This window comes from Gallus gallus, chromosome 15 (genome assembly GCF_016699485.2).
Source record: "Gallus gallus isolate bGalGal1 chromosome 15, bGalGal1.mat.broiler.GRCg7b, whole genome shotgun sequence".
In the NCBI taxonomy this organism is placed as follows: domain Eukaryota; kingdom Metazoa; phylum Chordata; class Aves; order Galliformes; family Phasianidae; genus Gallus; species Gallus gallus.
In genome coordinates, this window is record NC_052546.1 from 9890654 (window position 1) to 9914701 (window position 24048).

General features: G+C 56.4%; 5 protein-coding genes across 22 annotated transcripts in view; 3 read left to right on the forward strand and 2 right to left on the reverse strand.

Moving 5' to 3' along the window:
- Positions 1 to 4875, forward strand: part of TAOK3 (TAO kinase 3) — a 69785-nt gene extending 64910 nt beyond the window's left edge. For 10 of the 16 annotated variants that reach the window (XM_046901094.1, XM_046901092.1, XM_025155422.3 and 7 more), the window contains 4 exons: positions 1338 to 1577; positions 2485 to 2697; positions 2788 to 2970; positions 3114 to 4875. In XM_046901094.1, coding sequence (XP_046757050.1) covers positions 1338 to 1577; positions 2485 to 2697; positions 2788 to 2970; positions 3114 to 3275 — 798 coding nt within the window. In that variant the 3' untranslated portion in view covers positions 3276 to 4875. The remainder of the gene's footprint in view (positions 1 to 1337; positions 1578 to 2484; positions 2698 to 2787; positions 2971 to 3113) is intronic. The other 6 variants (NM_001396282.1, NM_001012523.2, NM_001396281.1 and 3 more) reach the window with 1 other exon arrangement.
- Positions 4876 to 6603: 1728 nt separating this feature from the next.
- On the reverse strand, positions 6604 to 8103 carry PEBP1 (phosphatidylethanolamine binding protein 1). The gene is given in 4 exon segments (NM_001198642.1): positions 6604 to 6932; positions 7319 to 7419; positions 7651 to 7760; positions 7910 to 8103. Coding segments are annotated over 4 exon segments (564 nt in total). The 5' UTR covers positions 8045 to 8103; the 3' UTR covers positions 6604 to 6714.
- A 572-nt stretch (positions 8104 to 8675) lies between these two features.
- On the forward strand, positions 8676 to 15835 carry VSIG10 (V-set and immunoglobulin domain containing 10). 2 transcript variants are annotated; one of them, XR_006931588.1, is made up of 8 exons: positions 8676 to 8922; positions 9195 to 9479; positions 11908 to 12189; positions 12836 to 13123; positions 13634 to 13744; positions 14106 to 14118; positions 14596 to 14816; positions 14964 to 15123. XR_006931588.1 is itself a non-coding variant. In XM_415284.8 (8 exons), the coding sequence occupies exons 1-8, from the start codon at positions 8691 to 8693 to the stop codon at positions 15315 to 15317; spliced, it is 1449 nt and encodes a 482-aa protein (XP_415284.7). In that variant the 5' UTR covers positions 8676 to 8690; the 3' UTR covers positions 15318 to 15835. The 2 variants fall into 2 exon arrangements, 1 of the variants encoding a protein (XP_415284.7); XM_415284.8 differs by lacking the exon at positions 14596 to 14816 and adding an exon at positions 15247 to 15835 and having other exon boundaries at positions 14964 to 15130.
- Positions 15836 to 16504: 669 nt separating this feature from the next.
- On the forward strand, positions 16505 to 18748 carry CFAP73 (cilia and flagella associated protein 73). Of its 2 annotated transcripts, XM_015275383.4 has the most exons (7): positions 16505 to 16674; positions 16961 to 17066; positions 17449 to 17553; positions 17631 to 17831; positions 17900 to 18121; positions 18200 to 18358; positions 18435 to 18748. In XM_015275383.4, exons 1-7 carry the CDS (start codon positions 16547 to 16549, stop codon positions 18561 to 18563), a joined length of 1050 nt encoding a protein of 349 aa, XP_015130869.2. In that variant the 5' UTR covers positions 16505 to 16546; the 3' UTR covers positions 18564 to 18748. The 2 variants fall into 2 exon arrangements, with proteins under 2 accessions (XP_015130869.2, XP_040504148.1); XM_040648214.2 differs by having other exon boundaries at positions 18200 to 18748.
- Positions 18749 to 18842: 94 nt separating this feature from the next.
- Positions 18843 to 24032, reverse strand: DDX54 (DEAD-box helicase 54). Its single transcript, NM_001389680.2, has 20 exons — positions 23935 to 24032; positions 23505 to 23631; positions 23357 to 23427; positions 23099 to 23284; positions 22970 to 23019; positions 22792 to 22833; positions 22583 to 22678; positions 22379 to 22500; positions 22081 to 22142; positions 21780 to 21911; positions 21436 to 21646; positions 21147 to 21281; positions 20750 to 20971; positions 20603 to 20676; positions 20238 to 20435; positions 19975 to 20120; positions 19790 to 19903; positions 19494 to 19598; positions 19220 to 19323; positions 18843 to 19116 (listed from the first exon to the last, which is right to left on the reverse strand). Exons 1-20 carry the CDS (start codon positions 24001 to 24003, stop codon positions 18893 to 18895), a joined length of 2490 nt encoding a protein of 829 aa, NP_001376609.2. The 5' UTR covers positions 24004 to 24032; the 3' UTR covers positions 18843 to 18892.
- Positions 24033 to 24048: the final 16 nt, after the last annotated feature.

Genomic DNA, 24048 nt, shown 5'->3' on the forward strand with positions numbered 1-24048 from the left:
TTTAAACAACACTTTTTAAATGTTGGTTGTTTTCTACCCTGATGTTTCAAGTAACCAAGAGGTTGGCTTTGTGCAAATGGAAAAGTGTGAGGACTGGAGTGCTTTCATTTGTTCAGGCTGAACTTGAAACCAGGTGTGAGATGGGCACAACGAGCAGCTGGCCGGCCTGCCTTGAGGCCGAGGCACACATGTCCCAGCTGAACACACAGACTGCCATGTGCTACGAATGGAACACATTTCAGCATGTCCTTATCTTTACTTTGGCTGTCAGGGTGCAAGTTTTGCTTAAATGTGAAGGTGTGCAATGTCTTCACGGTTACAGCCAGCAGGTTTGGAGCGGGTATTTGCAGGTGCTGATGTTGAGAAGTGCAGTGGGATTACAACATGCAAGCAACGGCTCAGAATAATTAATTATTTTTGCTTCTGCTGCAGAAATTTGTCAGACCAAGCCAACACTGAGCCCTCCATGTGCTGGGCGCTGTGTGCATACGTAGTGCCAGGCAGCCCCTGCTGTGCCTTAGTCTAGCATGAGGCGTAGCGATGAGTTGGTAAGCTGAGAGCTGGAGCAGAGGTGTACCAGCAGACCATCTGCCAAGGTCAGCAGAGCACCAGTAAGGGTACAGCTGGAATCACTGCTCACCTGAGCTGGATTCAGCCTGGGGCTCTGCAGGTTGTTGGCAATACCCTGAGACAGAGATGAGGACAGCATTCAGCAGCAGTTATGTTCCTCTCTGTTGGTTTACAGAGTGGTGAAGGTTTTCTCAGGCTTGCAGGGCGCTGTGTGCAGGTACAGCTGTGTGCATTGCAAAGTAGAATGAGACTTGGAATATATCATCATTTTATCAAATGTACTGCACGTGGGGCCAAAAATCGCCTATATATGGTGGTAGATGAGGTGATTTTTCTTAGGTAATGTGTTCTGGAGCCGATTACTTCTTTGGCCATTAGTAATTAGTGTATAAGAAGCCTCGTCTCCCCTCATCTGACAGGGGCTCAGGGAAATATGAAACAGAAAGGCCTCCAATTGTGGGCATGGCTGTCGGTCCCCCCCAGCTCTGAGTACCCCAGGATGAGTCAGAAACTTCTGGGACTTGCAGCAGCTGCAGGGGACTGTTGTGTGGCCCCAGTGCCACCTACTGGTCACTCACTGGGGGACCTGGGAGCTGCCTTGGTGTGGGTTCCTTGACCATGCTAGGTGGCCTCATCAGTAGTGTTCCCATGGTGCTGTGCTGGTTTTGGTGCACCAAGAGCTCGATGCCATCTGGGGGTGTGTGACAGGGGCACCCGGCCTGGCAAATTCACCTTTTTTTTTGGTGTTCTGCTGTGCTCTCGTGCAGGAGTTGAACAAGAAGCGGACTCAGAAAGAAATGGAGCACGCCATGCTGATCCGGCACGACGAGTCGACGCGTGAGCTGGAATACAGGCAGCTGCACACGCTGCAGAAGCTGCGAATGGACCTGATCCGGCTGCAGCACCAGACTGAGCTTGAGAATCAGCTGGAATACAACAAGCGACGAGAGCGGGAGCTGCACAGGAAGCATTTCATGGAGCTCCGGCAGCAACCAAAGAACCTGAAGGTGCTGGAAGCTTTCCTTCCCTCCCAGCCTGTGTCCTGCCGTGCTTGCTGGGCAGGCAGGTTGTGTGTCTGAGGCTTCTCACTCAGCATCCGTGCCGCAGAACCAGCATTCTCCACCAGCACTCTGTGCTCTCCCTTGCATCCCTTCCCTTTGCTCAGAGCTGCGCTGGTCTGAGGAATTTGCAAGCTATTGTAGCAGAGAGCTCACCGAGGATTTCTGTTAAGTGCTGTGTTAATGGAGACTGCCCATAAAAATAGGCTGCTCCTTAACGAGGTGTGACAGGATTTGCTCCTGATAGCCCATGCCGTCCTCTCGCTCATGTTAGCCTACAGACCTCAGTATGGAAGGAGGTTGGCTGATGCTTCCTTGCTTTAAAAATCAAGAAGGGGAGCGAACACGGGTGTGCTGAGCCCTGTGCTCTGTCCGGGTTCAGAGCTGCCCTGGGAGATGGCTCTCTTCCTCAGAATGCCTGAAAAAGCATAGTGCTTTTGTTCACTTTGTCACACTCTCACAGGTTCTCAGGTTGGCTGTCTGTGTAGTGTCTGCTTGCAATGAGAGAGGCAGCTCATGCAGGCTGGAGAAATAGGAGGCCTCAAAGGCAAGGCCGCTGCGCTGTGTGGGAGGCAGGGGGCAAGGTGATGGCTGCAGGGGACAGCAGCAGAAGACAGTGATGTCCTGGGCTAAGGAGGTGTGGTTGATCCTGGCCTGAGGTCAGTGGCACCTCAGCACACACTGGAGTTGCTCTTGGGCTGGTGCTGCTCGTCAGGCCGCTGAGTGCACAGGGCAGGAGAAATGCAGAGCACGGGGGAGCTGTGGCTGCGCCTCAGGGCTGTGTCCGTTCGGGCATGCTGTGACCTCTGCGTTCCCAAAGCAATCTGTGCTCTTCACATCGTTCCTTCCTTGGCAGGCTATGGAAATGCAGATCAAAAAGCAGTTCCAGGACACGTGCAAAGTGCAAACTAAGCAGTACAAAGCACTGAAGAATCACCAGCTGGAAGTAACTCCAAAGAGTGAGCACAAGACAATTCTGAAGAGTCTGAAGGACGAGCAGACGAGGAAGCTCGCCATCCTGGCGGAGCAGTACGAGCAGAGCATCAACGAGATGATGGCCTCGCAAGCGGTAGGTGCAGCATCCCTGCCCTCCTGCCTGCAGGGCTGTGGGTGCAGTCGGGCCGCCGGTCCGTGCAGCACGGCGTGTTCTGTCTCACAGCTGCGACTGGACGAGGCCCAAGAAGCAGAATGCCAAGCCCTGAGACTGCAACTCCAGCAGGAGATGGAGCTCCTCAACGCGTACCAGAGCAAAATTAAGATGCAGACAGAAGCACAGCACGAAAGAGAACTCCAGAAGCTGGAGCAGAGGGTGTCACTGCGCAGGGCGCATCTGGAACAAAAGGTGGGTTTGGGGTGGGCTGCTGGCAGCGAGCAGCTGCTCCCTGCGTGCATGTGGCCGGAGGTGGTGCCCGGTGGGGACCTGCAGGGGGCTGTGCGTGCTCTGAGGGCGCTGCTGAGGGGCTGTGCTGCCTGTGCTTCTTGCAGATTGAAGAGGAGCTGGCCGCCCTGCAGAAGGAACGCAGCGAGAGGATCAAGTTTCTGTTGGAAAGGCAGGAGCGAGAGATTGAAACGTTTGACATGGAGAGCTTACGAATGGGCTTTGGGAATTTGGTCACATTAGATTATCCCAAGGAGGACTATAGATGAGACGAAATTTCTTTGCCATTTAACAAAAAAAAAAAAACAAAAAACAAAAAAACCAACCAGACAAAAAAAAAAGCAAACAAAATAGTTACCAAACTTGCAAAACCAACATTCCCCATGTTAACGGGCGTGCTCTCTCTCTTTCTGTCTCTCTTACTGACATCGTGTCGGACTAGTGCCTGTATATTCTTACTCCATCAGGGGTCCCCCTTCCCCCTGTGTCAAGGCCCGGTGCAGGACAGCTCCTGGCGGTCTTTTCCATAGTATGTCACAGTATTGATGTCTCTGTGAAATGATTAAAAATGTTTCAGTGAAAAACTTTTGGAGACGATTTTAATGGAGAAAAGGAAAGTAAAAAAAAAAACCCAACCCAACCCAACCCAACCCCCAACCCAAGTGGCTGTTTGTTGCTTTGGAGCAATCACTCATTTTTCCACCGATCTCTGAAAGTACAAGCAAAAAAATAATAATAATAATAATAATCAGTGATAGATACAAACCCAGGGGGAGAGAGACGAAATCCGCAGCCTTACCTGAACCAGCTGCTGCATAATTTTATTTTATTTTTATTTTTGTGGTATTTATTCATCAGGAATAATGAAATAATAATAATAATAATAATAAATAATAAAATTTTATTAAAGATGGGGAAAAAAATAAACATTTGATACATTTTACAGGAAGACAAAAAAAAAAAAAAAAAGAAACAAGCAAACCAAACCCCACCTGCCTCGTGCTGTACATAGCAGTGGTGACGTCTGATGAGTGCTGGGTGGGGGTGGGGGGTGGGCAGAGATACGTGGTGCTTTCCAGGAGCACCGTGCCAGGCGGGGCAGCCCGCGCCCCTCGGCGTTACTCTTTGATTGTATCATAATCATTTTCTGCTGTCGCAGAGAATGTTGAATACACTTAAAAATAAAAAATAAAAAAATTAAAAAATTAAAAAAATAAAATAAAATTAAAAAAAAAAAAAAAAAGAGCCCACAGGATCCCGGTAGCACAAAATTGGGCTTTGTCAAATCGTGTATTTTGTGTATAGAAGGAATTTAAGGAGAGCTTTTACTTATTTTCATATTGTATTTTAACTGTTTCTCTGATCAGAAATTTTTTTACTTCTTCCCCCCCTTTTCCCCCCTTCCTCCCCTCCCTCCCTTCCGCCCCCTCCGCTTCAGTCCTTGCAGCCCAGCACTCCCACCCCATCCCCACTCCTTTCTTTTCTCTTTTCTTTGGCTCCATTTAATTGTTTTCTTTTCTGATGTTTCTGTTCCTCTCCCAAATCCGCCCCCGGTCCCCCATGATTTCGGTCATGAATATCGCATTACTCACACTTTCAAACTGTGTATTTTCTTACAATAAAAAAAAAAAAAAAAAAAAGATGGAAAAAAAAAAGAGAAAAAGAAAAAGAAAAAAAAAAAGGCTTTACTTCTTTTGCATGCACTTTAAATAAAAAAAAAGAGGAAAACGAAAAAAAAAAAGCAACAAAGAAAACAAAAGAGCAAAAAAAAAAACCCAACAAAAACGTTTTTTCAGGTTCAAAGGAAGAGCATGGAGTAACTGTCAGAGCTTTTAATTATATTTGTAAATAAAAGTGTTCATCACAGTGCCTCGCTGTCTCATTGGGGGAGGAGCGGCTCGTGGCCTGGCCCCGGGCTGGGGGGGAATGCGTTCAGACCGCTGCGTTGCTGCTCAGCTCTTTGCTTTATGCCCCTCTTCTGTGGGACAGGGGAGGTTTAGGTTGGATGTTAGGAAGAAGTTCTTCACCCAGAGGGTGGTGACGCACTGAACAGGTTGCCCAAGGAGGCTGTGGATGCCCCATCCCTGGAGGCATTCAAGGCCAGGCTGGATGTGGCTCTGGGCAGCCTGGGCTGCTGGTTGGCGACCCTGCACATAGCAGGGGGTTGGAACTGGATGAGCATTGTGGTCCTTTTCAACCCAGGCCATTCTACGACTCTTCCAGTCTGAGAAGTTCTGAACTGGCTCAGCTCCTGGGATCTGCACCCTCTGGTGTTGTGTATCTATCTTGGTGTGTTTAGTTGGGGTGTTCCCCTGAAGCACTTCATTTCTGGGAGGCCCCGTGCCCAGGAGCTCTCCCATCAGTGTCAGCTCTGTCTCTGCTCTGCCTGTGCCACCACACCACCAGCTGGCACCGTGTTGGAGGTCTGGCTGTGCTGCCTTACAGGTATGGAGTTGCAGTGATGGGTTGGGAAGACCACCCCGGGGGCCAAGTCCGAAGTAACTTGATTTCCACAGGGCATTGCTACAAGGCATTGACGTCTGTAATGCAGGTATGTTTTTCCACACACCTTAACAACAGTTCCTTTGAGACAATGAAACAGTTAAAAGGAGGAAGGCTTCCAGTTCTTCGAAGCAGAGTTACATTGTCTTCATTTTGTTAAAACCAAGGCTTGAGTCCTGGTTTGTTTCCTGTCTTAAGTGCTTAAGAAACAACACCAGGCCTCCCTGCTGGGAGAGGAGCAACACAAGGGCAACCCTGCAGCAGGGCTGGGATGCATCTTCAGGTCTGTACTGCTGGTGGTCGTGCATGACACAGGAGGTGAGCAAGGAATGCAAGCATTAGCAATAACAGGCTCTAGGCACTGCCCTGAGGTGAGTGAGGCAGTGGCTTCTGGGATCTGCCTGCCTTGCATTTCATTCCTCAAGCCCAGGAAGCACCATGGCAACTACCAGGATGGTGCAGCTCCCAGCACGAGGCTCCAGCCTCTCCCTCCACAGCAGGAATGGAACCCCACTACTGCTCCACACACCTCCCCTCCCCCCAAGAAGACAATCACACCGTCCATCCACCTTGCAAAGTGTTTAATTGCACTGTGAGCAAACACCTGGTCACAACAGAAGTTGAGCAAAGCAAAGCCTCTCAGCTTTGAGTGGCAACAGAGATCAGAAAGTAGTGCTATAAACCAGTGTCCCTGCTTCTTTCTCCTAATTAGTGGTTCACTTTAGTGGAGGCACCGGCCAAATACTTGCAGGAGAGGAAAAATTCCCTTATAGACCGCTGCCATCTCCCCTCCTGGAAAGAGAAGGCTCCGCACCCAGAAGTGGTTCTGTACCGACACTGCTGCTGCATAACACCATTTTAACACAGTAAAGACATTCTGAAGTGGCACTGAGTCACAAAGGCTTAGACTTCCCTTGAGTAGGTTGGCCGTGGGGGCAGCTCTTGCAGCACCAGCTTTCCAGGAGCTTATTTAGCTAGCTATGGCCTGTACCTACAGGAGTCAGCTGATGTACAACGCGTGGCCGGACCGCTCTGACACCAAAGCAGATTCACTTAACAGAGACTGATAAGGTTATAGTTCGAGTTACAGCTCAAGTTGTCAGTGCAGGAGCAGCTGGGTTCTCAGCTCACCAGGCAAACAAAACTACAGAGAAATGCTTAGGGGAACAGAGAATGCAGCACAGTGCTTGGTCAGGTCCCTTCTCCCTACTTCCCAGACAGCTGCTCATAGAGTTTCGGCACATAGTCATCCCACTCTGCCTGGTAGCAAGTGCCAGCCACCGGCACCCCCAGCCCATACTTGCTGCGGAAAGCTGCTACCTTGAACTTCCCTCGTTTGTCACCAGAGCGATTGGACAGGATGGGCTCATTGCAGGTCAGCTGCTTTGGCTGCTCGTACACCAGCCACACGTAGCGGTGCAGCCCTGCAGGGATGAGACAGCATTACAGGTGCACCTTGCTTGGAGTTCCAGGGTTGAAGTGATCCCAGCTCAGGAAAGAAGCCTGTGCCCACCCAAGGGGTCCTGGCAGCCGATGCCATCATTCCCTGGGATGAGTATGACTGAGCTAAACGAGCTTAAGGGAGACATTTTGAAATGCCTGAATGCCTCACGGCACACCTGTGCTCCTTCTGGCTACTGAATGCAGGCACAGCCCCTCAACAGATACAGAAGGGGTGGTGCTGCTGACTCCTGACCAGGCTTGGATTTAGGTGCAGGAAGACCCGTGAGCCACTTCTGCAGGCCCACATTCACCCACCCACACCACCACCGGGCCGGGGGCACTGGGACTGCTGCAGGCAGGCACCCACCTGTTCCTTTAGGGGGCCCCGAGCCCACGTAGTCTGACAGCACGGTCCCGCTCCCCACATCGTTACCTTTCATGTTGGTCACCAGGAAGTGATGCCATTCTCTGAAAAGAAGGTTAGCAAACTAAAAATAGAAATAGCTGCTTGGAGCTGCAGGAGCCCCACGGCGCCCCCAGACAGAAGCAGCCACTCCGCCTCCCGCCATCCAGGCCTTAAGGCTGCTCCTGCCAGGGCGCTGCAGGGCTCCCGTAGCCTGAAGCAGCACAGATCTGCCGTGTGAGGGCACAGCACGTTCCCCACCTCCTGCCGAGCCGCTCGCTCCAAATCGCCATTACCTGAACTTCGGATCTTTCCTACTGGGCGCGTCGGGGTCGGTGAGCACCAGCGTGTAGAGCTTCTGGGGGTCGCAGCCGTCCCACTCGATGCTGGTGGGCCGGTGCTGCACCTGGAGGGCGGGCAGCGTCACCACACGGCTCGTCCCGCCCCGCCCTCAGCACAGCCCCGACGTCGCCGCTGCCGGTGAAGGAGCGCGGGCCCGGCCGCCCCCCGCCATCTTGCGTGGCCGCAGCCCCTCCTCCTCCCCCCCCGGCTCACCTGTGTAGGCGTGAGCACCTTGCCCAGCTCGTCTATCTCCACGGAGCCATACTTGACGCGCAGCGGGTGCGCGGGTTTCTGCTCCACCTCGCTCAGGCTCAGCGGCCCGTCCCACAGCCCCAGCTCCACCGGCATGGCCGCTCCGCGCACCGCGCTCGGGCTGCGTGACAGCCGCGCCGCGCGATCACCGCTTGCCCTTCGGCCCGCCCCCCCGCTCCGCTCCTATTGGCTGCGGCGGCGCCGCGCTGCGCTCCCATTGGCTGCCGGCCCCGCCTCCTGCCCCAGCTCCCGTCGTTAGGGCGCCCCCAGGTGGCGGCGCTGCGTCGCGCTCCTCCGGGGCGCGCGGCCCTGAGGGCGTTGCTCGGGGGCGCGCCTCGCTCTCTGCTCCGCTGTGCTTGGGGGCAATAAACCCTGGGGGCACGCCAGGTAAGCGTGGCACACGGCTGTTAATCCCTGACCATACAAAGTGTCCCGAGCTGAGCTGTAAACGTGGGCTGTGGCTGCGGGCGGGCGCTGCGCCAATCGCCCCGAGCAGCTCCCGGCCTTGGCCCCGCAGAGAATTGCCTTGTTTTTGGCACAGGGGAGCAGCTGCCGGGCCTCACGCGAAGGCGAGCCCTCCCTCCTCCCCGTAGAGCCGGCCCGCCTCGCTTTCCTCGTCGTGCGGCGGCGAGGCCGGAGGAGGTTTCACACGGGCGTAAAGCGCCGCAGCGCCGCGCGGAGGGGCGCCCAACATGGCGGCAGCGGCCGGGGGCGCTCAAAATGGCGGCGAGGGGCGGCCAAGATGGCGGCGGCGGCCCCCGGGGTATCCCCTCACCGAGCGGCGGGGCGGCGACCGGGCACCCGAGGGGGAGGTGAGGGCGGAGGGCGGGTCGCGCCGCCTCCAGGCGGGTCCGCTCCTAGCGGGAGGTGCCGGCGGAGGCGGACGGCGATGCGGTTCCGCGGCGGGACGGCGGTGGCCGGGTTGCTGCTCGCGCTGTGTGTGTGGGCGCAGGTGCCGCGCCGCAGCGCCGCAGGTACGGGATGAGGGGCGGCCTGAGGTACCTCAGCGCACCGCTGCGACAGCGGGAGGCACCGCCGTAGGTGGCCGAGCAGAAATCCGAGGGTTTCTCTTCCTAAATCACCTTTCCCTTCTGAATTCCCATCCGCCCTCAGCGGGGTTGCTGCCCTTGGACTCAAAAAGGCCCTCTGCGCGCTGGGTTCCAGTTGTTCAGAGGACATGAGGAGCTCGAGGAAAGGGGCTTTGCGTGTTCCCCATGTCCCTAACGCTCTGCCTTCTGTTTTGCAGGAACAGCAGAGGTGGTCTTTGGGAAGGTGGGAGGAAGCATCCTCCTCTTGTGCCGCAATGTCTCCAAAGAGGCCACGGAGGTGCTGTGGTTCCAAGGGGACCCGCACTCTTTTCCCCCACTCTTCTCCTCGAGGGTCGCCTTCCCCCCGGATGTCCGTTTCTCCCTGGTGGACAACAGCTCTCTGCGCATCTCGGAGCTGCGGCTGCAGGACGAGGGCAACTACACTTGTAAAGAAGTGCTGAACAAGACAGACCACGAGCACAGGGTGCAGCTCCTGGTAGCCAGTAAGTCTGTCCCATGGCTGAATTTCCACCCCCAGGTCGCACGAGTCCCATTTCCGTTCCTTATCCATTCTCTTAGAAGTCTTCGTAGGCCTTCAGACCTGGGGCTGCGACCTGCTGTCCTCCATGCCAACCATAGGGTTTGGAAGAGGGAAGGGCTGCTGCCAGTTCTGCTTCATTGCCAATCTGTGCTTCACCAGGTCTTTCTTTTCTTTGCTGATCTTTCTGTCAACATTTGCAGAGTGATGCCTGTTTTCTGTTTGCATTCAGGGTGTTGCTTCTTTGTCGGTGTTTGTTGACAGGTATGTGTTGTAAAAGTTGTACCTGTTCTGTACAGATTAAATCTCTGAATGTTCACACAGGTGAAAATTCCCTTCCTGGGGCAAGAAACCTGCAGGTGGGGTTGGAGGGTCACAGGGGCTGGACTGAAGGAATCAAACCTTAGGCTGCTATATAGAGGATTTGTAGGCTTGGAGCTTAGAAAAGGGAGCCCTTAATCTAAAGCAGTGAAGCAAAATGATCATGGGCAAAAGATATCAACGAGCAGCAACTCTGCTGACACTCGCTGTTCCTGAGAGTCATTCAAAATCTGAGTTGTTTCCACACTGACTGTGTGCAAATCGTAGAATCATTAAGGTTGGAAGGACCGCTGAGGTCATCTTCCAGCCATCAACCCAACACCAGCGTACACCAAACAGTGCAGCAGATACCCTTCTCCTGAACACCTCCAAGACAGTGACCCCACCACTCCCTGGGCAGTGTGTGCCAATGCCTCACCACTCTTTCTGAGGAGAATTTTTTCGTAATCTCCAACCTGTACATTCTCTGAATGATGTCTAAAAGCTTCCCTATGCTACTGCTCTTTTCTTTTCTTTTTTTTTCCCTTCTTTCTGATGTTCTGTGGACGTGCCAAGCATTGGTACCACTCTTTGAAATTGGTTTGTTAATGTGTGACTTGTCAGTTAATTTCCAAAGGTCACAAAGGTGATATGCACCACTGGAGTCTCCTTAAGCAGGTGGGAGAGAGATTTCTAGTGATGCTTAAGGTCAGTAGAAGCAACATCAGCACTGGCTAGAAGCTGAAGCTTATCAACATTATGTTAGAAGCAAGTACCTGTTTCTTTTTTTCATGGTCTCTCTTGGTGACCATAGGAGCAACTTGGCCAGGGCTGGAGTGAACCTCAGGCACAGACACAGCATCACCCAGGATTGTTAGGCTTTGTGTGGAAGCTACCAGTTGACACCTCATGCTGGATGTACCAAAAAGCTTTCTTTGTGCTTAAAACAGCACTCTGGCTGTGCCCACCTTTCAACGCAAGGCAGTTTCTGGTGTCTCAGGCTGACAGTTTGCTCTTGTTAACCACAGCCAATGTTCAGTCAGTTATGAGACCACTCCAGAGCTGGAACGGAGGAAGTGCCATAGAGAAATCTTGTCACAGTTGGCTGTTTTCAGAGATCATAAAAGGTGCATGTATATTGTTCCTGGAATGCCAGGCCTCGAGAAGGTATTGTTGCAGCTCACATGGGTTTTTGCCATGATTTTTTTTCCCCTTTAATCCAAATTATGTGATCTGTCTGGCCACTTGAAAAATGCTTTACAAAATAAGCATAACTTGTCCCTCTGACACCTCTTCTTTGGGGCTTTCTTTGGCAGCATCTCTCAGTGAGGTCTTGTTGAGCATTGTAGCAGGCAAGCCAGCTTCAGGGACACTGCGTTACTTCTGCCTCGATCAGAGTCCAGAATCCCTCTGGCTGTTAAATGAACACGTGTGTGTATCTATGTATGGGCGTGTGTATGCTACAGTTTCTCCACCAAAATCATACTCCTGGGCAGCCCCAGAAACGTGAAGAAACCGGCCCATGGGGGAGAGCCATGAGCTCAAGCTGCATGAAACGTGAGCTCTGCTCTGCCGGAGGGGACTGCTCTTGTGTTTCTATTGGTTTCTTACCCATCCTGCCCTTAGTTGTTCCTGTATTTAAATAACAAACACAGTCTTGGTTACCCGGTGATTGGCCCTGGCCTGAACCCAGCAGTGCCTTACCCACCTCCCTTTTCTTGGAGTTTGTCCCCACTGCTGCAGTGTGATGTGAACGTTGCACGGCAAGGGGCTGCGTGAGGCAGTGTGACCCCACACGGCAGTGACAGCTGTCTCCATCAGACAAAGCTGTGGCAAGAATGTGTCCTTCCTGTGTGTTCTAGTGGTTGCTGTGATACTTTTTGCAAGGCAGCCTCCCTCTTTGTCCCTGTTGGCTGTCGTTCAGTTATGCTCCCCTGAGGCAGTGGTGCACAGGTCAGGGAGAAACACAGGCAGGGAAACCATGGAGACTTTCAAGGAGAATGATTGCAAAACCAAGCTTTTGCAGAGGTTCCAGCCCTGGGACACCAAGTGACTTGGATATGTTTCTGTCTGTGTTCCCTTCTTGCTGACAGATCCACCACGGTCCACCCCAAAGTGCTGGGCTGAGACCTCCTCCTCAGGGCTGATGCTGCAGCTGTTTTGCAGTTGGCCCGGGGGTTATCCCCACCCCACCCTGCACTGGACAGAAGAGGGGCACGATCTGGAGAACTCCAGCTGGCTCATCAGCTCCACGAGCTCCTCAGACACCCACGTGGAGACACTGAACAGCTCCCACCTCTCGCACCGCAAAGTGTTCAAGTGTGTCGGGAGCCACGTTGTTGAGCAGGAGGAGCCTGCATGCTCTGTGGAGATAAGTAAGTTGGTTTCTTCACCATATTAATGATTAGCGGTGGGGCAGACAGGTACCCTGAGCATTCTCTGCCCTCCAGAGCCAGGCTTGCTGGTTCTTGCAGCAGGTGAATGATGCAAATGAGGCAGCCTGGCAGGATTTGGCTGTGCGGAGGTGATTGCACGAGGCACAGAAGTCCTACAGGTGATAGGGAGGAAGTCCATCTAGCATGGCAGAGTTGTTGTTGAATCATGTTTTGGTTTGACCAATCCCTGTGCACCAACCTTTTCACCTGTGCAAGCACTCGTACTTGTGGCCAGAACAGAGAACCATTGGTTTTAGTGCCTTGCTCAGCTTGAGTTTAAATTTACTGGGGCTGAGTTTGTGTCAGAATGGTTGTGCATGTCCCCAGCCCCTTGGGCTGCCTTTCTCCTCTGCCATGTTCCTACTGGCTGCCCTCCAGGTGTTGTGCTCTATCGATATAAACGCAGGTGTCAAAAACGGGAAAGTGAAAGTTACTCATATCATATCGCTCCATGGAAGGCTGCTCAAGTCTCAACCGAAATGCTTTCTTCTGTTAATGATTACTAATCAGTCAGATGGCCGATAGCTTGTTACGTTAAACTCTTCCATCCCCTCCTTGACTGTTTCTTTCCTTCTGGGCTGTTCAGAAGTCCCCTCGCTGGAATTGGAGCCCCCAAAGACCTGTTTTGTGGGTGACAACGTGACCCTGACGTGCCGTGTGACGGAGAGCGTGCCTGCAGCAAGACTCACCTGGCTGCGAGGCATCACCCAGCCAGAGATTGAACCTGGAGGGAGGTACTTCATTGCCCAGGAGGGCAACGTGTCCCACCTCACCATCCAGAACTGCTCCCAGGGCACCGACGGGGGCTGTTACGTCTGCAAGGCACAGAACCCTGTGGGGCTGAGGGAGGTGTTCGTCTGCCTGACAGTGAAGCGTGAGTAGGGCTGCCTGGGGTTGCTGTGGCAGGGAATGTGAGGAAAGCAGGGACAAAGCTCATAGCAGCTGCTGGAGAGCCCCCGTGGGGCTGCATTTGCCACTGATTGTCCACTTAGACTTTCCACGCTCTCGCAGCAAGTGAGGTGCAGGACTGGGTCTTTTCATCCCAGTTTTAAAAGGCCCTATTCCCCTCACGTTGGCATAGTGGGTCGGAGGGAGGAGCACAGCTGCTCCTTGGTCCTTCTTGTTGGTCTTGGGGGCAGAGGAGCACTCATGCAGCAACAGGCAGGAGTTGATTTGTTTTCACAAAAACAGGGACCTCGCAGTGTTATTTTCCATGTCAATGAAGCATGGTTGTTTCACCATACGAGCACACCTTGCATGGCGGTGGGAATGTTGAAATGATGGGAAATCAGAGCTGTGCAGCACTGAGATCTCTGGTATTTAAACAGAGGGCATTCATTCATGTCCCAGTGACAAGTTGGCCTCGTGTCTCCCCTTTCTGCAGAACCAACGAACATAGTTGGAGTCGTGGGTGCAGTGGTGGTCCTGTCCCTCGTGGCTGTTCTCACCATCTCCGGGGTTGTCTTGTACTACAATCCTCTCTTGTGCCTCAGAGGTAGGAGCAAACTGGTGGGAAGGGGGGGGAATTATCCCTAACCTACCTGCCCTTCCTGATGTGCTGGAGTCAGCTACTGACTACCCCCGGCTCTTGGGCATTACCCTGCTCCTGGTCAGGAGCCCATCAGCCCTGGAAGAGCTGGGCTGGAACGAAAGGCCCTTCCCTAGCTGGGCTCTGCAAGCATTTTGCCCGGAGCTTCTTCAGGGAGCTGTGCAAAGCCATTCCTGTTCTCCCCTTTCTTTCTGAGCTTGCTGATGCACAGCTGGTAGGGGCAACAGGTGTACAGCAAAAACAGCAGTGGGCTGCTCTGGGATTGGTTTCTAACACTCCCTTCTCTCCTCCCTTCTCTCCCATTTAGGTGCTGCATTCAGGTGAGTTGATTTTTCTCAGTCTGGTGCTGCCCAGGTTTGTTAGCCTACCTTCCTGGCAGCCGTGATCTCCTGTAGGGCAGAGCAGAGCTGTTCTTAGGTGGGAGTGGAAGGGCTCAGCAGGGCTGAGTGAGGCTTGGCATGGGTGAGGGAACAGGAGGATGAGGGGAGCACTTGTCATTGCCTCTGGACGTGCAGAGGTGGTCCTGTTAGCATGGGGGAAGGCTGTGCAGGAGAGCTTCTCCATGGTGCAGGTGAGCCCTCAAACTTGGTGAGTAAAGCGAAATGTCAGTCTTCTGCTTCTCTGCATGGGTGTCTGCACTGTGTCCTTCTCTTCCTTTGGGTGGGGGATGTCTGAGAGCTGCATGTAAGCGGGTACTTCTGTGGGGATTCTGGTGTGCCGATTTCTTCTCTGCTTCCTGCTGTCACCATTGCTGGCTCTGCTCCCTCTCCTTGCCCTTGTTGGTTCTGTTCCCACAGCTGTGGTGCTGCGGCATGGGAAGACTCTATTCTGAGTGCCTCCAGTTCCCCATCTGTGCAGGAGGGGAGGATAACTCCGCTCGGGAGGGGCTCTTGCAGTGTAGTACATGACTATTCATGAGATGGTTGGAGGACTTTGGAAGACCAATGGGAAGCAGTGCAGAATGCCGTTGGTGGTGTTGCTGCCAGCAGGGTCTGAAACCAGCTATTCTTCAAACACGGTTAGTGCAGGGTTGGAAGAGTCTATCCAAATGGGTCATTGTGGTGTATAGAGTTGTGAAGGCCAGGGGAGATGCAGTCTGGAGGAACGGGGTCAGGAGAAGCTGTTCTCAGCATCAGCCCACCTCCCCTCTCTCTGCTGTTGACAGGAGCCAGGACTCGGATGATGTCTTAGTGCTGGTGGACTCGGAAGATGATGATGATGATGAGGGGAATGGGGAAGAGGACACAAGGGGCAGCTCCACCAAGCATGAGGTGATGGCGCTGGTCAATGGGAACAGCATCCAGGCTGCTTATCTCAACTGCCCAACAGAAGGTGAGCCCTGCTGCCCCCCTGCTGGCTGGGTTTGGGGGCTGGAGCAACAGAGGGAGGGAAGAACTGTTCTCTGGCTCGTTGGCTCTTGCTGAGGTGCTGCTCTGTGCCCTGTGTAGGTGATGAGGGCGAGCAGCCCAGCGGGGTCCCTCTTCAGAGGACAAGTGGAGAAGACGCACGAGGCACATAATGTCCATTCCTTCTTATGGAAATGCACGAAGCTCCAGCTGGAAGCCCAGCACCAAACGTCCTCATCTCCACGTGGCTGAGCGCAGGCTGTCAGCGTCCTGCAGCCATCTGGTTCAGCCAGAGCACTCCGCTTCCTTCTCCACTCCCCCTTCCCCAGCTTTCATTCCACCCTTCCAGCCTCGTTTCTCCCCTTCTTCTCTCTTTTCCTGTTCCTCTTCGTCTCAGATACCCTTCTTAACAAGGTGGCACCCAGCACAGGTGCAGAGCTCAGGAAATAGGTGCCAGTGGCCTGCTCATCTCAGTGTATGGGGTTTTGGCTCAGTCACTGCCAGCAATGCCAGAGCTTTGGAGAGCACAATGGAGAACGTTGCCTTGGGGCCACCGAGTGGCTGTGTGCCAGGATGATGGAAGAAACAACTGGTGGATGGGGCAGGATGGGGGGGGGGGGGGGGGGGGGATGCTGACTCTCCAAGGAGGCTTAATTGTTTTTATTATAAATAATGGTGTTTTTTTTTTTTTCCCAAGCCCTTCTGAAATGTTGTTCTTGGACAGGACCCAAAGGGAGGGGGGGTGAGGGCAGCCCCAGGGGGGGTGGTAGGGTGGGAGTCAGAGGGATGGGAGCGTACAGGAGGGGACTGAGGGATAGATAAAGCTCTGTAGGGGTGAACGGAGAGATGTGAGCACACACACAGGGAACGGAGGGGCTCTGTGCACCTGGGGGAACAAAGGGGACCTGGAGATGAGATGGGAAAGGGAGCACATGGAGAAGAGCTGTGTATGTGCACTGTGGGAGGGAGCTGAGCCCCTCTTGGAGTGTGAAGAGCAATCTGAGTGAGGAGCTGAACAGGTATGGTGGGGACTGGAGCAGTGGTGCAGGGCAGCAGCTGGGGTCTGCCTGTGCACTGTGATCCCTGCAGAGGTTTGTGAGGGGGGCTGGAGTGGGGTCTGAGGGCTGCGGGGGGGACAGAGGATGTGTGGGAGCATGGAGTGGGGGGGTGCCTCCCAGGGAGGGGTATCGCACTGTCACCTGCCCCATTAGGGCTTCTGGCTGTGACAAGCCATACTGCAGCCCGGGTTCCCATCGGCTCAGTCCCTGATCTGCAGACCACACGGTGTGTGCTCCCGGCCTCCCGAGTGACGCTCAGGGCTGTGGGAAGGAAACCACTGCGGGAGCCTCTGGCTGCCCCTGGCAACAGCACTGTGTGCCTCCGCCATCGCGGCCGCCCTGCAATGGCCGCCCCACGTCCTGCTCCTCCGCTCCCTCCCCGTGCTGCACAGGATCCGGATTCGGCCCCCGAGATGTCCCTGGGTCTGGAGGAGCATCTGAGCAGGGCGTTCCAGGACAAGCTGCGGCTCCAGTGAGTGCTCCCTGTCCTCCCCCCCCCCGTGGGCTGCCATTGTGCCATGGTTCCCCGCCGGCTATAAGAACAAGGGGATGTTTGTGCAGCACCTGGCCAGGTGACACCCTATGGGGGACGGTCCAGGCAGGGGGCTGTGCTGCATCCCCAGCTGGGGGTAGGGGTAACCTGCACACCCCGTGGCTGAGCCTGGGCAGGCACTTGTGTGTGTGTGGGGGGGGTTCTGTTGGGGCTGGGGGTCCTGGCTGTGCTGCTGGCTATGATGGTGTGTGTGTGCGTTCCCCAGGATGGTGCCAGCATGGGACTCAGCATCTCTGCTGCCCTCCAGGCGCCTGCTGCTGAAAAGGAGAGAGGTGGTGGAGGTGGAGCGAGCCCTGCAGGCCCAGCGGGAGGTACAGCCCCCAGCCCACCACGTGCTCCCCATGCACAGTTGTTTTCCCCCCCAACGTGGGACTGAAACCACAGATTTCCTTTGGGGGTCACAGTGGGTGCTGTCCCTCCCCTGAGTTGGGGGGAAGAGGAACCTTATGAAGGTCAACAAGGGCAAGTGTAGAGTCCGGGGAGGAATAACCTGGGGATGATTTGGGTCAGAGCCCAAAGAGGTGGTGGAGTCCCCTGGACTCCCACCTGGACAGCATTCCTGTGCAACCTACTGTAGGGAACCTGCTTTAGCAGAGGGGCTGGGATGGGGGATGTCCAGAGGTCAACCCCTGTGATTCTGTGTCCCTGCCCCCTGGGTGTGGGCTGTGCTCTGGGCACCCCACGGCCCCTCAGGACTTCCAGCAGCGGATGGAGCACCTGGCACAGCGCCGGCAGCAGCTGGGCCAGCGGGAAGAGCAGCTCCGTGATGACACCATCAAATTCAACGCCTTCCTTAAGGTGGGAGCGGGTTCGGGGCCGGGCTCACGGCCGTGTCCCTCTGCCATCCCCACCCACGGCATATCCCCGTGCTGTAGGCCATGTCAGCAAGGCGACAGCGGGCACAGCAGCGGGCAGGTGAGGAGCGGGCACGGGCAGCACAGCGCGGAGCCGAGGCCTTGAGGCTGCAGCAGGAGCTGGAGAGGCTGCAGCGGCGCAGGGAGCGACTGGGACAGCGCCTGCAGAGCCTCCGTGTCTTCGGTGACTTCCTGCAGGATGTGCGGGCGGCCACAGGGCAGGTGAGGGTGAAGGGTCCTGAAGGGCCTGGCAGGGTCCTCCCGTTCATCCCCTCAACGCTGCGGCCCAGTTTCAGGACGTGCCATCCATGCTGGCCCATTTCGGGGCGCTGGTGGAGGGCCGGGCGGTGCTGCTGCAGCAGGTGGAGGCCAGGCAGGCTGCGCTGGCCCAGGGCCGGGCACAGCTCCAGCAGTGCTGCGAGGAGGCTGACAGCGAGCTCACCAGCAGCAATGAGGAGGCGCTCCAGCTCCATGCGCGCCTGGAAGCCGCCCGCAGTGATGTGCTGAAGGGGGTAAAGGCTGCGGGACCCCCAGGGTGAGGGGCTGTGGGGTGGGAGCACCTGCAGCCCTGAGCTATTCCCTGCCCCTAGGAGACCCACTGGGCCCAGCTGCAGGGTGCGGCAGCCCAGACGACGCTGCTGCTGGGGCAGATCCGGATGGCAGTGCTGAGCCTCTTCCAGCTCACCTCCATGAGGCTGGAGGTCCCCAAGGATGTGGCCCTGGAGGACACAGAGGCACAGCTGGATGTGGTGAGCGTGACCCAGCAGCTGTGGGGCTGGGAGGGACGTGGATGTCCCTCTGACACAGAGGCCCCTGTGTCCCCAGCTGCTGCTCTGCATGCAGGACCTGGCTGCCATCTGTGCCGAGCTGGGGCTGTGTTCTCCTGTGCCTGCTACCACTGCCACACACCCACGGCGTCACAGAGCTGTCACTGTGCCTCCCAACCAGGAATAGATGGACTTAGGATACAGTGGAGCACGAAAGTCACTCAACATGTCCAGGGAAGGATGAAGGGAAATGCCCCAGTACAAAGCCTGGGCCACCGGTGCCCTCCTGCAAGGCACATGGATGGACAAAAGTAGAGCAGCTGCTCATCTTCAGGCCGTTGGTACTGATTAAAGCCTTTTCCCATCAAAATATAACACAGCTGCAGCCCCGCAGTACTGGGTTCTTTTAGAACTGCACCCAGGGGAGGGATTACCCCAGGCAAGAGATGCAAGAGAGGAGGCAGGATACAAAACCAGACGGGTATCTATTTGACGTGTCCTTTGCTAGGCCATCTCCTACATCTTTTTTCGGAGCTTTCCCTTCTTGGTGGCCCCAACACGGCGGCCGAATGCCATCTGCTGCAGCTCCTGCACCCGCTGCCGGTTCCGTGCCTTCAGGCGCTTCAGGCCCCCGCGCTGCAGGAAGCGCTGCTTGGCCGCTGCCTTGCGCTGCTTCAGGATCTGCTGCTTGTTCTTCAGCTCCGAGCGCACCTTGCCCTGGGCGGGGGGCTTCTGTGGGGCTGCGGGACAGACACGGCCATGGGTGGATGTAAAACCATGCTTGGAGGTCTCAGAGAGAGCAGGGGGGGCGGTACAGGGACTGCTGCTTGTTCAGGGACTCACCGTGCCCACGTCTGTGCTTCCCTCTGTACTGCTCCCGGCCTCCTTGGTTGTCTTCATCCTCATCTCGCTCATCAACCTTGTTTTTCTGCTTCCACTTCTCATAGCTGCAGCAGGCTAAGGGCAGGCACAGCACTTCCCATCACTCACCCTCCCCCCACCCTTCGCCCCCCCCCATCTCCTTCTAGCACCAGACAGAGCCCCCTCCCCTGTCACCCCGGCTGCAGGGCCATGCAGCCCCACACCCAGCTCTCCCAGCACAGCGTGGGCAGGATACAGGTTGTTCTTGTAGGAGCTACTGATGTAGCGCCCGCTCTCCGTCCGCACTTTCTTCTTCTCCTCCTGGCCCGTCTGCCCCACGAAACGCTTCTTCTTACGGTCCCTGGGAAAGAGGGAGCAAGGAAGGTGGGAGACTCTTGAACAACAAGCCACCTCCATCCTCCCTGGGCATCCCAACTCTACCTGACACTGCCCAACATGCAGCGAGAGTCGCTGGCTTTGAGGGGAGAGAAACATTCCCTTGGGCTCTGCTCCTTGCCCTGCTCTTCCCTGCCGTGTTCAGACCCCACTCACCACTTCAGCAGCTGCTTGCTCCTGTTCAGGTTGTGGCTTTCATCGCCCATGAGATCCAGCACAGCCCCAGCCGCCTGCTGCTCGAAGGCACTGCCCTCACCGCCCACACTCAGCCTGCACAAAGGGGGGGCAATGAGAGCAGCTCGGGCTGCTGCAGGAGGGTGGGAGGAGTGCTCCCAACTCACCCCCGCTCGCTCTCAAAGTCCTTGGGCCGATATGGGATGTAGAAGTCCTCGTCCTGCTGTGCAGGTGGCTGTGGCTTTTTCCTGGCACCATCTTCTGCAGCCCGGCTCCGTTTGCGCTTCCGTCCCACCACGGTGGAGAACACCTCCTGGAAGGGGGCAAACGAGGGGCTGGGGGTCCATGTCCCAACCCCAGGGCCAGGTTCTTCTGGAGGTTCACGTGCCCACTCCAAAGCCAAGGCACAGCCCTGTCCCGGCCCTGTTACCTGGAGGTTTTCCTCCTCTCCTTCCTCCTCCTCAGGCCTGGGGGTGGCTGGATGCAGCCCCTGTCCCTTGAGAGCTGCTGCCCGCTTCTCCTCCTGCCCACGCTGGAATTTCTCGATGAGGGGCCGGTCGTGCTGCCGCTTGGAGCGCATGATGCTGCTGGCCAACGTGTGGGCTGTGGAGTTGATCTCAAAGATGGTCTGTGCACAGAGACAGAGCAAGCCCCAGGGGCGCATGGTTTAGTAAGGACGAGCCGATAGTTGGACTTGATGATCTTTAGAGGCCTTTTCCAACCTCTGTGATTCTACGGAACTTCCCTCTTTTCCCCTCCCTCTGCCTTCCATCCGAAGGCCAGGCCCCAGCTCACCGCCTTGGACTTGTAGGCTTTAATGCTGTCCACCAACTTCAGCCTCTCCAGTTCGGTGTCTTCAAAGTGAGCACCTGGGGAGCACAAAGAGATCAGCTCGTCCACAAGGGAGAAGGATCCCCTCCCACAGTGCCCTGAGGCACGCACTGAAGAGCGGGTGGATGCCCAGCTGAGACAGGTCCATCTCCTTCACCCTCTTGATGGACTCAGGCGAGGGGCCGGGCCGGGAGCGCAGGTACTGCTTCTGGGCATTGTCAGCCACGCGGCGCAGGCTCTGCAGCTCCAGTGAGCCCTCGTGGTCTGTCAGCAGCAGGCATTCCTCATCATCCACCAAACTCTGCGGGACGCGACCCAGGACCCCGTCTGCATCTGCAGCACCGGGGACAGTGCATCAGCTCTCTGCAACCCACACTGGGAGCAAGAGGGTATCACCCCTCTAAGATGGTGCAAGACCCCTCTGCACAAAAGCTGGACACAAGATCACAAAATCCAAGGATAAAAACTGAAATATGTGCAGCTACCTCTACGTTGGGGTCCCCCTCACCTGCAGGCATCTCCTGGGCACCAGCAAGGATGAGTGGGCGCCCAAGGAAGAGGTGAAGGTCAAAGATGTAGGGCATCTCGTCAGGAGCCACCAGTGAGTAGGCAGTGCCGCTGCGGCCAGCACGAGCCACGCGACCTGGCAGGGTGAGAAGGAGAGGGGTGGGAAACCAGAGCCAGCACCAGCCCCCGACCTGGGATGGGGACCCGCTGGTACTCCAAGACCCCAAGGGTCAGCCCTCTCACACCCTCCCTGCCCCCATCACCTTGAGAAACCCCTGGGTAGCACCTACCAACGCGGTGCAGGAAGAGCTTAGATTTGGCAGGGAAGCTGTAGTTGATGACATTGTCCAGCATGGGGATGTCAAGCCCACGGGCAGCTACGTCTGTCACCAGCAGCACCTGGCACTTGCCATGGGCAAACTTGGCAATGTTGATCTTGCGGGCAGTTTGGTCCAGCGAGCTGTAGATGTGGGTACAGCAGATGCCCTGGGATGTGAGTAGCTGCAGACAGGGGAAGAGAGCACAGAACCCACTTGGAAATGAACCTCCAGCCCAGGGAAAGGGTCCCCAGGGTACTGAGTCCTCAAAGTGCCCACCCAGACCCCAAACACTGGGTACCTTGGGTGCCACTGACCTCCTTGAGATACTCCGTGTGGTGCTTCGTGGCCACAAAGACAACTGTCTGATCCTGGGGCTTCACCACACAGCGGAGCAGGTGGAGCAACACAGCTGGTTTGTCATCTCCACGCACATGGAAGAAAGCCAGCTGCAAAAGGAGGGCAGGGCTCAGCTCTTCTGGGCCCCTGGGCTCTTAGGGACACCTCGCAGTGCCCACTCCCTCCTGGGCTGGTCACTCCTCATGAGTCTCCAGCCACTACGGGGTAACCTGTAGGCATGGGGACACCTGATGCTGGAGGAAGAAGTACAAAGCTCACCTTGAGCTGCTCACTGAGCTTTGACTCCACATCCAAACGTATCAGCATTGGCTCGGTGAGACCTGTGGGACACGGTGGCATGTGGGACACAGTGCTGAGAGCAGCTCTAGCTCCCAGCCTGGGTGTATCCACTTGGACCAACCCCAACCCAGCTCTGTTTCTCCGGTCCCATGACCAGCACAGCTGCAGGACTGGGAGAAGTCCCCCCAACAGATCATTGCCACCAGAATAGGATCACCAAGCCTTGAAGCCAGTCCCAGCCCAGCCCAGCCCAGCCCATCTACCCCATGCTTCTCACCAGCACGGGCAAATTCGACGAGCAGCTTGGGCAGTGTGGCTGAGAAGAGGACAGTCTGGTGGCTACCCGGTAGCCGAGCGAGGATCTCTTGGAGCTGTTCTGCAAAGCCCATCTCAAAGAGTCTGCAGGGAGAGCACGTGGGATACGGGATGTGGCAGCCAAGGTCCCCCTGCTCCCATCGTTACCTTCTCCAAGCACACTGACCTGTCAGCCTCATCAAACACCACGTATTCCACGCTCTGCAGCTTCAGGTTCATCTCCACTGCCACATGCACCAGGCGCCCAGGGGTGGCAATGATTCTGTGAGGGCCAGAGATAGTGACGTCGAGCTGCTTCCAGTCCCCCCACACCATCCCAAATCTGACCTTGGTGACCATGTCCCCACCAAGTCCTCCCCCTGGACCCACACTCACATGTCGGGGTTCTCGTGCAGCGCAGCAAACTGATCCTCCATCCTGTGAGAGTGGGGAGAGCCCAAGGGCAGGGGACAGCTCAGCCCACCGCCCCCCAAGGCTGGGCAGATTTGGGGCTGTTTTAAGGACGTTTTAAGGGGGCTGGCAGTGACCCGACGACAGCGGGGATACCACTCACTTGTCTCCTCCCAGCACAAGAGCGGTCTTCAAGCCTGTGAACTTGCCCAGCTGCAGGGCAAGAAGGGAAACAGTGAGGTTAAAGCACATTGGGATCCCAACCCCGAGTGGTGCCCACCTGGCGCCGTACCTCCTTGGTGAACTTGAGGGTCTGCAGGGCCAGTTCACGTGTGGGTGAGAGGATGAGGGCGCGTGCTCCGGATGGGCTGGGTGCCTTCAGCCGCTCGAACATGGGCAGGAGGAAGCAGGCCGTCTTCCCACTGCCCGTCCGCGCCATGGCCACCACGTCACGGCCACGCAGGATCACCGGGATGGTCTGTGGGACACAGCCCCGCCGTCAGTGCCCCGTGGGGGGACACAGCACAGCGCCCGCACCCCACGGCCTCACCTTCCTCTGGATGGGCGTGGGCACTTTGTAGCCCTTCTTCATCACACCCTTGAAGACAGGGTAGCTCAGGCCTACAGGGACAGGGACACAGTGAGGACGCGGGCGGTGAGGGGCTCTGCAGGTGGGGTGACCCCCACCCCACACATACCCATGGACTGGAAGCCTCCGGATTTCTTCTTCTTGTTCTGCGCCCGCACCATCGCCTGCGTGTCCTCGGCGGCGTCACCATCCTTATCCTCAGCAGTGGGGAAGGCAGGCAGCGAGGGCACGGGAGGCTGTGGGATGGCGGCGGTGTGGGGACGCAGTGAGCAGGGTTTGTGTCACGGTGACAGCAGGGCTGCCACGAGGGCGGGCTGCGACACCGGCAGCACACAGGGACTGGGGACATTTGGGACACGCATACGCGGGGACTGAGGACGCCGCAGACATCAGCACGTGGGGACGCGGCGCCGAGGACACGGGCAAACGGGGACTGGGCACGCCGGTTCCGTGCCGCGGGCACAGAGGGGCCGGGAACACACGGGAAGGGGCCCACGGGTTGGGGTCGCTCCCCCCACCCCCTCCCCGCGCCCCCCTACCGCTGCTGCCCGGCGCCGTTCCTCAGCTCCGCTCTGTCCGCGCCGCTTGCGGGCACCCGGCGGCGCCATGGCGGTGGGGCGGAAGCCGGAAGTAGCCCGGCGTGGGAGAGCGGA

Bases quoted from the DNA above. Each gene is read 5' to 3' on its own strand.
- CFAP73 (XM_040648214.2), top strand. From the start codon at position 16,547: ATGGCCGCCCCACGTCCTGCTCCTCCGCTCCCTCCCCGTGCTGCACAG. The intron at 17,067-17,448 runs GTACAGCCCCCA...ACGGCCCCTCAG, and splicing joins CCCTGCAGGCCCAGCGGGAG to GACTTCCAGCAGCGGATGGA. The intron at 17,554-17,630 runs GTGGGAGCGGGT...CCCGTGCTGTAG, and splicing joins AATTCAACGCCTTCCTTAAG to GCCATGTCAGCAAGGCGACA.
- VSIG10 (XM_415284.8), top strand. From the start codon at position 8,691: ATGGCGGCGGCGGCCCCCGGGGTATCCCCTCACCGAGCGGCGGGGCGG. The intron at 9,480-11,907 runs GTAAGTCTGTCC...TCTTGCTGACAG, and splicing joins GGTGCAGCTCCTGGTAGCCA to ATCCACCACGGTCCACCCCA. The intron at 13,124-13,633 runs GTGAGTAGGGCT...CCCTTTCTGCAG, and splicing joins CGTCTGCCTGACAGTGAAGC to AACCAACGAACATAGTTGGA.
- DDX54 (NM_001389680.2), bottom strand. From the start codon at position 24,003: ATGGCGCCGCCGGGTGCCCGCAAGCGGCGCGGACAGAGCGGAGCTGAG. The intron at 22,143-22,378 runs GTGAGAAGCATG...CGTGTCCCACAG, and splicing joins CGTCGAATTTGCCCGTGCTG to GTCTCACCGAGCCAATGCTG. The intron at 20,436-20,602 runs GTGAGCTGGGGC...CTCTGTGCACAG, and splicing joins AAGCCTACAAGTCCAAGGCG to ACCATCTTTGAGATCAACTC.